Genomic DNA, 12,439 nt, shown 5'->3' with positions numbered 1-12,439 from the left:
TAAGAGTTAGCTGCTCATTTTCACAGAAGAACGAATTAAGGTAACTCTTGAATCATAAAAGTTAGTTGCTCTTTTGCACAGAACAACGAATTAAGATAACTCTTGAATCGTAAAAGTTAGTTGCTCTTTTGCACAGAACAACGAATGAAGATAACTCTTAAATCGTAAAAGTTAGTTACCCTTTTGCACAGAAGAACGAATTAAAATAACACTTAAAAAGACAAACATGTCAAATTTGGAAACTCAAAATTTTATATTGTCTAGAGACGTTTAGCTTTTTGATTGATTGATTTACGAAATACCAAATTAAGTCTACCTCCATACTTTTTACATAATTAATTTACACTCATATTTTTCATGTATTAATGCTCTGCCATAATTCATATGCATTTACTCAAAAATTAATTTTATCTAAAAACATAGACTATATGTTCATATTCCGTTCTGTACTCTACAATATTGTAGGTATAAGACTCGTTGGTATTCATTGATTACGACTGAACTTAAAATTAATAATGCAAGTTTTCTTCCTTTCAAACATTTTACTTTTTAAAGTATTAAATTGAAATGTGCAAAGTTCTGACTAATATAAGAGAGGATAGAGCACGTTCATATTTCGAATTGTACGATGCAGTCCGTTGATTACAGTTTGTTCATTTATCAAACAAATTGAAAATGAAATGAAAAATTACATAATGCTTTATCCATACTTTAAATACATTTTATTTGTGAAGGAATCGGAAATGAAGAAGAGATTTTGAAATTAAAATAAATGAAATAAAATATTTGCATGTTTATCCTAATATGAATAGATGGAATAATAGCACTTTAATTATATTTTAGTAATGAAAGAATGATTAAAAACAATAAACTCTGCAATTAAACTTTATTGTTATAGAATGCCCATGTATTTCGAATATTAGAGAAAGAGGAAAACGGATTCCTTACATACATTTTATTAACAGAAAGATAGAAAAAAACAATGCATTTTACAGTAAGCATAAATGCCATAAAATGGTAGTATAAATAAAACAAAAACGAGAATGAAGCACACACGAAAGTATATAAATATACATACTATAATTTCAGTTCCATAAACAAGAATCTGCCTTAGTGTCTAAACACCAAATGAATTTATGTCATTTGTAGAACGAAAACTAAAGTATGTCCATTTATGTACTTTCATCCGTGATTAAATCGTGTTGTTTTTTGCTTTAGCTTGTAATACAAAGTATTCCTCCTCCTTTGTTGGAAAATGCTAGTATGTTTCTCATGATGTGAATAGAAAAAGAAAGAAAGAGAAAAAGAAATACTTTCTATCCACGGTCTACAAAAAAAAGAAGAAAAAACAGTTTACAATAAACGCAAATGCAATAAAATAGTCATATATTTCTCATAATATTAAAAGATTATGAATACTTTACATGCATTTTGTTAACGAAAGAAAAGAAAGGGGGGAAAAACAAGAAATTTAACAATAGACATAAACTCAATAAAAACTCTAACTCTTATACTCTAAAAAACACTTTTTTGTAATGCTAAACAAAGATAAAGTAAAGGTATTGATTTCTTCATTTTGAATGTTACAGAATAGTGAATGTAGTGTTTGAAAATAGAAACGAATTAAATTTACATAGAATTTCATATTTTCGATGTATTTATTAAGAAAAATAAATAAACTTGGCATAGAAAATAATACAAATTAAGCCGCCCATTCTCGCTCTTGATTATTTCCTCCTGAAATATCAAACTATATGCTTTTTTTATTAAAATAAGTGCCTTTCAGTTTTTACTGTTACTTCCGAAGTATCACTAAAAATAATTCAACGTTTTGTAAAAAAGAACCAGTTTCTTAATGTGGAGGTTACCTTGTGAAAAATGGATGCCATACCTAGATTTCTGTCACCGAATCTTCAAGACCTTAACTAACCTTCAAAAAGTAAAATGGAAGAGAACAAAATAAGTGTACACGAAAACAATTTATAGACAGGAAAACAACATTAAAATGCATACCGCGTGCACTATCGTGTATTTATTGTATACAACAAACCCAGTACTTCGATATTGAGTAATCTACGAACTTTTTAGCAACACAACATCCAATATTGCACTGCCCTCTAATATACGGGTGTCTCGGTATCCACTCTTTCAACGCCCTAAATTGGTTCCTATCGCTGCCGTCAGGGGCGCTGCCCCCTGACATTAATCAGCTTTCAATTGCCCTCGATTAGATAGGGAGAAGTGTTAATGTTTCTCACGTCCAGGTGACAACAAAAAAAAAGGAATGAGAGAGCAAGAAAAGAAAAATATAAATAAATGGTGCGATTGATGGTTTTTATGGATTTGACAAAGGGTTAAATAGGGGGTTTCGATTTGGAATTACACAGCTGCGTCTTTCAATATAATCGCAAATAGCCTATGATGAAATTCTTTTTGCTCTTACCATGAAAAATGAGAATGAATTTATAGCTTATAAAAAAAAATTTCCTTTTCACCAATAGAAACATTGTAAGTGTCTTAACGGGCTGGAACAAATGGTGCATTAATAGTTTTGTTTCGCCGATTTTATCCCCATCTTTCTTTTGCGAAGGAGCGGTGATTCTCACTCTTAATGTTTCATAATATTTACTGATAAAACTGTAACAAGAAAAAAATTTAAGTGACTTGAAAATAGATTCATATTTTTGTGATTAATAAATTTTCGATATGTATCCAATAATTTAATTAAAAAAATATCACAGTTAAAAAAATTTAATAAAAATGAATGAAAAACAGGCTATTTTTTAAGACGTTTCTTTATCGAAAATGTCGCCTTAGATTTTTCATAATATTTTATGATACAAATGCAAAAAATACAGGAAATTAATTTACTTGAAAATACGCAATATTTTCATTAAAAAATTATATTTCAATTTATAATAATGACTAAAATAACAATAAAATAATTAAAAATAAAAATGAATGAAAAAAAACTGACTATTTTTTTTTACATGCTTCCAATCATCCAAATTTCAACTTACATTAAGTAAATACACGAACTGATAAAAACATGAAAGTTGAAAAAATTCCAAATATTGATACAAATGAGATGAAAGTATTAAAAAATTCATATTTCATTTTCCTCTTTTTTATCTACCTAGGACTCTTGCATAACAAAAAGTATTATCGAAATAAAAGTTTATAAATCAAAGAAATTACTTCAGAAACAGAATATTTAAATAATAGAATTTCCTATTCCCTGCTTTTTAGAATATAATTGTCTCGTTAATCATACGTTTCGTTCTTTTACAGAGATGAATCACAAAAAAAACTTATGGTTGATTGTGACAAAAAAAGTATATTTATATAATTTGTAGTAGTTAGAATAATAGAGAAAACTGCAAAGGAATTGTTGTGGTCGAAGTTTTAATATTAAAATCCATCGTTTGCATAACAAATTTATAGTTTTTTTAAAATAGATTTTAAAAATGTTCATAAAGGAAGTTTTCGGGTTCTAAAATCACTTAGATCAATTTAATATTTAAGAGTGCCGAAAAAACATATATCATTCATGGACATTTTTGTTTCGATGAACAACTTCAGCGTTCTAAAAAAACCACAGCTCACGATTATTTTAAGGTAATTTCTATCATTTAACACTTAACTTTTTATATGAATTTATTAAAAAAGTATTTTGAATCTTATTAACATATGAATCCAAATTTATCTACTTCTTGATATTAGTGAAAATCGAAAATGGATATTTTTTTTAATGTGCGGTCTATTTTAAAAAAGTTTAGTAATTCTTATTTTTGAAAAAAACATTTAAAAAGCAAGGAAATTTTTTATGATTATAATTCATAAAAACTTTCATTTTCAACCAAATAATATTTAGTGCCTATTTTTTAAAATGAATTTGGTACATATTAACGTTTTTATTATGTTTTACAAATTTGGGCGCAATTCATGAAATTTCTTTATTCCATTTAAGGTAATATTTCATACACATTCTTGAAACCAAATTAGATGTATAGTACAGCATTGTTACATTTGATATATTTAATTTCTTCAAGCAGTGTCTGAGAGATACATCATTGAGGATTTCAAAACATCAATAATTAATCTTTTGTATTCCGATTTTACAACGATATCCAACAGTTCAATATGTAATAACGAAATTTCGGTATTCAGAGAAATCGCTGATGTCAAATGCAAAAACTCAATAGTAAAACTATTGAAAGAACTATAAAAAAATTACAATTATAATTAAATATGCCAAGAAAATGGTACTCCAAGAATGATAAACTAACATATCATTTAACAAAAATGAGTATTAAAATTGATTCAGAGTGAAACAGTAATATTAAAAATATATCCTTTTAAATACTTTCAAAAAATAATCACCTTCCCACAATATGTCTGCAAGGATTATTCCCCAATCGTAACGTTCCAATAACATTGATAAATACGCATTTTATAGAAAAAGATAATGAAAAGTAAATAACTTTCTTTTGCTTAAGTTAAATTAAAATTTAAATTAGTATTAATAAAATATTACTTTTTGAACCACATAAAAATGTATGTTTTTTCTCTTCATTTATTTAATAAGCTTGATTCTGATCATTGCATTGCAACTCTAAATATTACTGCAGGATAAGTAATTCGTTGATGTGTTAACGATAATTGAAAGTATTTATTATAATCTGTGCATATATAATAATAAATGAAAGAGTTTATGTGTCTTTGTTTTAACTCTAGAACCGTCTCAAAATTTTAACAGTGGGTGAGAGGGACAATTTTAGCCCCGTGCTTAAAATCTTTCAAAAATTTTAATCAGATCGTTTGGGAGAGACATTTTTAAAAAAATTTAAATTTTTGTTTTGGTTTACAACTAACGCCATTGACATACTAAATAAAACTGCAAACGATTTTAAAGATAGCGTCAGTGATGTTTGCTTGCTTATAATTCTCATTAATCAAAAAAGCAGTTCATTGCACGTTCTGAGATATTTAATTATTTTTCCTTCGTCACATTTTCCCCTTCTTTTTTATTCGTATTTTTTCTTACTCAATGATCAGCTTGAGTGTGGTACCATAGGAGGACTACGTCACTAAATTAGTATTTAAGTCATATAAAACGATGCGTTTTTTTTTTTTTTTTTTGTAATTATGTTTTTAAAATTTATTTCTATAAAACTAAATAATTTAAAATAAATGGCATTTGAAAAGAAAAAAAAATAATAATTTGCAAACTGAAAAGCAAAATTACTGGAAAAATAGTTCTAAATCATTCGGGATAGGAAAATGGAAACCTTCTTACCATAAGAGAGTATTTAAATTAGGCCGTGATAAACGAGGCCGCATAAATTGGTATGCCTACGAATACGAAATTTGTGAAATTATTATAGTTTCTGGATAGTGTTATCACTTAACTGCATTATATAGCAATATTGCAAAAAACACATTAAGTCATTTATTAAAATAAAAATGAACAATATAAAATACTTTTTGTATTCAGACATGGCTAATAATTCTAGTTTTGACAATTCGGATCAACGTTGATCTTGATATTGCTATTTTGGACCATAATATGGACCAAATTTTCGGCATTCTTTGTAAACTGCTAAACGGAACCATGTTAGCGTTCAAGTTGAATTAATCGTGCTGTTTTTCGAAGGCTCTGTAGTCGCATGAAATGATGCTTTTTTGCCAATAATATGCTATTTTTATAACTATTTTATTTCATATTTTTTATTATAATCTTCGTTGAACAGCCGACCCAATTTTGGGTTTACGACTACTAATGTTCAACTCCGTAGTCCTGTAATTTTGAACCAATCCAGAAGACAAGGAAACTTCTGGATCAGTATCTCCAGAGGTATGATTCATTACAGGAACATGGAGGACTTTGTGACTCGACAGATTTACCGTGTATCAATCACCATTTACAACACTGGCTGGCTGGGACCGAACCCACGACATCTTGGATATGGGTCCAGTACCCTACCAACCAGGCTATCTCGGTCCTTTTAAAACTGTTTCGAGTTTGCAGCAAATTACTCATGACTTTTGGATTCAGTTCAGCTTATCTTTAGCCAGTACTCTCTATGTTTATTCTAAAAATGACGCAAAACTTCGATAAAGGCGAAAAGTCACAGTTTTGAGAAAATAAAAAGCATTTGTAGTCTAATGTTTTAATATTTAAAAACTCACTCCAATGCATCATTATCTGGGCTCTTAAAAATTTTTCAAAAATGTGAATAAAGCAATGATTTTGACCATTTCCATCTAGGTGGAAAAAAATGTTTCTAAATTGGCAATTTCTTAAAAAAAATTGTTAACTTTTAGAATATTTGGGTTATTTGTCCGTTCTAATGCTCAGATAAATTTTTACGGTAAGTTAACATATGTAGTTAAAAATTATGGACTTCCTTCTAGTGTACTGCGCCTAAATTGTAAGAAATAATGTGAACGATGTAATATAACGATGAACGATGTATACTTTGGCGCCATATGTGTTATAACTTGGCTCCATATTAAGATTGCACGAAATTTTAACGATATTTTTGTTCAACTCCATCCAAAATTTCTTACAGCTCTTTCTTATTTATTTTTTACAAATATTTTTTTCAAAATTTCTTATATAATCTCAATTGAAACCGATAGTACGGCTCAGCTTAGCACCATTTTAAGGCTGCAACAAATTTGAACTATAATATGGTTCAATATACTCCAAAATTTCTTTTTATTTATACAATTAGAAATGAAATAAATTTTTACAATTGGCAAAAACACCAAACAATCTGAAAATATGGTGATATCCACTATAAATTATATATTTTAGACAAACGTTGGTAGAATGGCGGAGGACATAAAACAAAACTTTCCCACACTTGCCATTAGGCTGATCTAATTAGCTATCGGGAAGAATCAGTAGGCAAGTGAGGTAACTGAGATTCCACCAATCAGAGAGTAAAGAGGGGCATTACCGTTCCAAAGGAGAGGAGGGATGATTTCCAGTTAGCAGTCCCACCTGGAGACATGTCACCACAATCATCGCATCCGATCCACAGGTAGTTGCTTCTCCATCATCTTCCTCCCTGGTGGATACAGGTCATGCTCTGAGATATTTTCTTTGATGGATTGCCTCTAATTTGGATACTTAACAATTACGAAAATATTTTTTTTCTTCCTAAACTGCACTGATGTTTATAACATCGACATTCAAGAAACTATTCTTTCATTGTTATATCAAATGTCTGCAAATGTGATTTAAAAAAATGAAGAATTAAAAACTCGGTCAACTTTTCAAAACTGAAAGAAATTGAAGTATAATATTTTAATACTAAGTAAACTTTTTAAAACGAAAAAAAAAAATTTAAGTGAATTTTGATTGGGTCAAAATATAAAAACGAAATAAACTGAAGTATACTAAATCAACTCTTTAAACGAACCAGTTTTGAATCTATCGACTGATATGACATCAAAATAGAACAAAATACTTCACACCTATTAAAGTATGTGACTGCTAAAACTAATATTATAGGAATATTAAAGAAGTTATAATTCAATATCAAATCAATGGGAATAAATACATCATTTTCAAACTTTCAACTGTTATTTTCATTTATATTTGAATGAATTGTGATTTAAATAAAATAAACACATTGATGTAAAAACAGTTTCTTCATCTGGTTACGGGAAGATGACTTGAACAATGTTAATTAGTAAGATTTCCTACTTTCATCGCATTTGCCTCGTCTTCTATTTGTTTTACATATTACATCCAGATGCTAATTTTAGGTAAGTTTCATTAAATATTTCTGTTTCTCATTGTACATTTTTTCATTGTTTTTAAATCAATTCATATATTTTTATTTATATTATAAGTAAATAAAATTAAAATAAATGTCCAAAGAGTACTTATGTCTAAAGTATGTAGTATGTCTAAAGGTACTTATTGTATTAAAGTAAATAATTAATTCATTTCATTTCAGACAATGTAAAACATTTGTTAGTAAAATTTTCCACAAAAAAATTTGATGCTAATTGTTTGCTTACATTTTTTTTTCTTCTATTTTGATTTTAATGCTAATTAAAATAGCTGAAAAGTATTCTTAATATTAATTAAATACACTTTTTTGTGAATTTGAAGGGACTCAATTATAAATTACTTTTCTTCATGGATATTTAAGCAAAATATAATTTAAAAAAGTATACAATCTCCATTGTCCGAAAATTCTTCTAAATAGTTTTTTAAAATGAAATCTAGCTAAAAATAATTACGAAACAATTTAACTTTTTAATAATATAGAGATTTATGTTAGTTTTTAAGCAATAAATTGTTTTATTTCAGTATCACAGTTTTGTTGGAATTATTTTTAATTTGTATTTGGCATTTAACAATATATAGTGAAATGAATTATCAAGAAATATTTGAAATAAAACTACAAAAACAATTACTTTAAATACTATTGTGGTCTCAACTACTTTTATTTTATTTAATATTGTTTCTACCGTAGATATTTCCTTAATCTAGCAGTCTAGGGAAATAGTTTAAACTTTAATACGCATTTTAGCATATGTAATACTTTAGATAGTTTAAAAATCTGAAGACTTCATTAAGATATATTATTCTGAAATCATTTATGAAAAATAACTCCCTTTAATGTATTTAAAATGCTATTAGTATATTTTTCCAAAATGCTGTTAAAAGTTTTAGTTTAAATAAATTTTTATCCATGATAAAACTTCCTAAATCTTTTGGAGTTTCCCTCTAATGCAAATTATAATTTAAACTATATCGGTTTTAAGAAGTGATTATATGTAATATTCACTTTACACTTAAGTTGATAAATTTAAGTTTCACTTATTTTTATAACTCACTTTTGTTTAAGACGCGGTATCATAAAATACATGATTAAAATAATATCAAAATTAGAATTGAAAAATATAAATATCTAAAATGAAAAAATTCTTCAAGTTTTTAGCATTACATGCTAGTGAAATATAAATGAAAGAGTAAGTTTCAAATTTAAATTTTAAAGTTAAAATAATAAAACTAATTTGTTTCATTTTCAAAAACTTTACCCATTTGCATCTTAATTTACTAAGGTAATCTTAATTTACAAAATTTAAAACATTTTATTTTATAATTAAGTTTTAAATATAAACTTCGATCCTGAAATTGATGATTGAAACATTGTCTCACAAAATAAGCATGATTTAATAAAAAATTGTAAAACGAGAACTACAGAATCTTTAATATTTCTGCTATGTTATTGTATTTAAATCTTTTAAAATCTTAATAACATTTCCGGCAATGAAGTTTGATTTCGTATTCCAGACAAAACATTTTATGCTAATGATCGAATTTATTATGTAGAATTTAACTGCGCATTCACCAATAATTTTCTTTTCTTATTTGATTCTGAAGTAATATCAAAAATCTTCCGGGATAATATAAAAAATTAACTGACTTAATACTTTTCATAAAGGATGTTCAATTGTTTTATCGGAATATGATAATATTACAAAAATGAACTGTCAAATATATTGATAAGGATTTGTATTACACGATACTATTAACCTATTTTGTTTAATTTTTCAATGAAAAACAAAAGTGCGTAAAAAGATATTTTATTTTCCTTTAGAAATGCAGAATGGTGTTTGGTTATTAACAGAGCTAAATTAAAATTAGATTTTTTAAAATTAATTCTTTAATTAAGACTAAAATTTAATTTTTTTAATTAATATTCCAAATGATATTTTACAATACTATTGCCTTAATATAGCGTAATATTAATATTAAAAAATTAAAATTTGATTTAGTTATTATAGATTTAGTTTGAATCAGAATAATAAAATTAACATATAATTTAATCCTCCAAAATATTAAAAGTGACATTTTACTACAATATTATGTTATAATATTATATTTCATGATAAAATAATATTAATAAAATAAAATTAAAATTTATTTTTTAAATTAATTCTTTAATTAACACTAAAACTAAATTTTTTTTAAATAGCATTCCGAAATATTGTGAATGATATTTAACTATAATATCATATCAATATAATATTATATTAATGTAATATTAATGTAATACATATTTCAAGAGAAAAATTACGGCAGGGTTATAAAGCGCCTATTCCTTGATGCCAACAGTAAAAACTGCTAATTTAAATTTATTTTTTGCTTCTTTAAAATTTTTGCACTTCTTTTTTGTTTGTGTAACATTTTAAATCCACAAGTAAACTAAATTTCCATTTTAGTTACAAGTTCAGATTATGTTTAAATTTTTAATTTTATAACTATTAAATCACGAAATTGTTATTAAAAATTGTGTATAAATAAGTAGTAAACATTTTATAAAAAGTATTTTTGAAGCAAAAAATTAAGTCAGTTTTTTTAAATGACTAAAAAGCTATAAATAATATTTTGCAACTTCATTTTAAAACTTAATATGAAAATATAATTTTAAACTTAATATATTTATAATAAATTCATAACGATATTTTATTTTACTTTTTTTATATGCAATTCGATCCACTTTGTCATAATTTACATTCAATTTCATCCTTGTAGAGAATCAAATTTGATTCGCCTGGATTAAAGAAAAAAATCTTAAAACCTAAAAAAGAAAGAATTTTTTTCTGATTTCTGTACATAAATTACGCCATCTCGCCATATGGAACGGAAGATCACGAGTTCAAGTTTGAGGGAAGATTAAGAACCATTACGCACGTTCATTCTCAAAATCTGTGGTATTCTTCTGAATTTTCACTGTATTATATCGTAAACAGTACGTGTGTGCAACAAATTATTAAAAGTTGATTAAAATTTTACAAATCAATATTTTTTGGTTAATTTTGAGCACTTAAAAAAATCAAGATAATGCAGCAACTTATGTGAATATAAAATGCATTGCTGTTGTAAAATATGCACAATTTCCTTCCAATTATTATGTAATAATTCATTTTTCTTATTATTACTTTAGAATTTTTTTAATTCACGAAAATTATATGATAAATATCATAATATCTGAGTTAGTTTTCTGATTCAAAGACTTTCAACTAAAAATAATTACGAATTATTATCATTTATACAATTTTTTAAAGTTTTAGGAAGCATTTGGCAAAATTATGGATAAATTTTTAACACTCATGACATTCATTAACATTCATTAAATTTTTAACATTCATGAAATCAGAGTATTCATTTATAGTTTGAAGTATAAATTGTCCAAAGTAATCTTTCGTCTTTTTTCATAGATTATCATTTCTTTTGAGTTGTATATTTGTTCTATTAAATATTTAATAGTTATGTAATTTTTCTTCTATAATTCTATTACTTATTTTTAAAATTAACTAACTTTTCGTAAATGATCATCACAGTCATTAAGGAGTAATGACGTACTGCAGTATTTTTTAAGCATACAGATTAAGAATTTTGTTATAATTTGCACAACGTTGTGGAATCGTTTAAAGACAATATTTAATATGTGGTTTCAGGTAGATTTCAAAAGACTAATTCTGTGACGTCTCCCACACGTTATATAACACACACAAAATATTTAATTGTTTCGATTTATTTTATAGAAGGATTTACAAAAATTATTTTAATTCAAAAGTTTTTTTTCATGTATTTCAATTACTCGAAATAAAGTTTAATTTAACAAATTAATTTTTACGAAGCAAGGTGGAAATGCGTAAAATAAATCGAGGACTATCTAATTATAAGAACATGCAAATTTAAATAAAATAGAGTAGAAAACCACAAAAAGGCGACTACTAAATTAAATCAACATAAGTTATAAAAGAAAAATCATAATGCATAAAATAAAATAAAATTATAAATAAAGCAGGCGTGGTTTGCATTTGATATAAGATTTTTCATCCGAATAAAAGCTTTAAAAAATTAACTAATTAGAAAAATTAACTAATTAAGAAATTAACTAATTAAAAAATTAAGTAATTAAAAATTAACTAATTAAAAAATTAACTAATTAAAAAATTAACTAATTAAAAAATTAACTGATTAAAAAGTCAGGGAAAATTAAATTAATTCTTAAATGCTTTTTATTTTATTTTCAATCTGTTTATTGAAAATTCTTTTCGGTAAAAAATAAAAAGCCGATTAAAGAAAGATGCAACTAAAGATCCCAGATCCGTGCTAAAGATAAAGATCCCTTGTGACTTTCACCGACCACATTGCTGACAAAGGTATTTTATAGAGTTTTTTTTTTTTGAAAAAATAAAAAAGTTTTCCACAGCCAAAGTGATACAGTTTATCTAAATTGCATAATTGTGGCAAAAGATTAAAGGGAAAAAATTTATAAGAAGAAATAATTAGAACCTGGCACAGTAATAAGTAGTAAAAGCGTTTTGTTGAAATTTATCTAGTTTTAAGACGAATTTCAAGAAATATTTATAGAGTTAACAGAAGGTTGTTAAG

At 25.8% G+C, this 12,439-nt stretch overlaps 1 protein-coding gene and 1 long non-coding RNA gene across 2 annotated transcripts in view; one reads left to right on the top strand and one right to left on the bottom strand.

The window, feature by feature from the left end:
• LOC139425007 (uncharacterized) overlaps positions 1-2,130 on the bottom strand; it is a 32,057-nt gene extending 29,927 nt beyond the window's left edge. Inside the window, exons 1-2 of the long non-coding RNA XR_011636159.1 lie at positions 2,014-2,130; positions 1,869-1,930 (exon numbers count right to left, since the gene is read on the bottom strand). This is a non-coding gene — a long non-coding RNA (uncharacterized lncRNA). The remainder of the gene's footprint in view (positions 1-1,868; positions 1,931-2,013) is intronic.
• Positions 2,131-7,041: 4,911 nt separating this feature from the next.
• LOC107442309 (protein Wnt-7b-like) overlaps positions 7,042-12,439 on the top strand; it is a 105,184-nt gene continuing 99,786 nt past the window's right edge. Inside the window, 1 exon segment of the mRNA NM_001323810.1 lies at positions 7,042-7,782. Within this exon segment, the coding sequence (NP_001310739.1) occupies positions 7,697-7,782 (86 nt within the window). The 5' untranslated portion in view covers positions 7,042-7,696.

This window comes from Parasteatoda tepidariorum, chromosome 2, assembly GCF_043381705.1.
Source record: "Parasteatoda tepidariorum isolate YZ-2023 chromosome 2, CAS_Ptep_4.0, whole genome shotgun sequence".
NCBI lineage: Eukaryota > Metazoa > Arthropoda > Arachnida > Araneae > Theridiidae > Parasteatoda > Parasteatoda tepidariorum.
The sequence above is the reverse complement of the archived record's forward strand: the minus strand, read 5'-3'. Positions and strand labels throughout refer to the sequence as shown.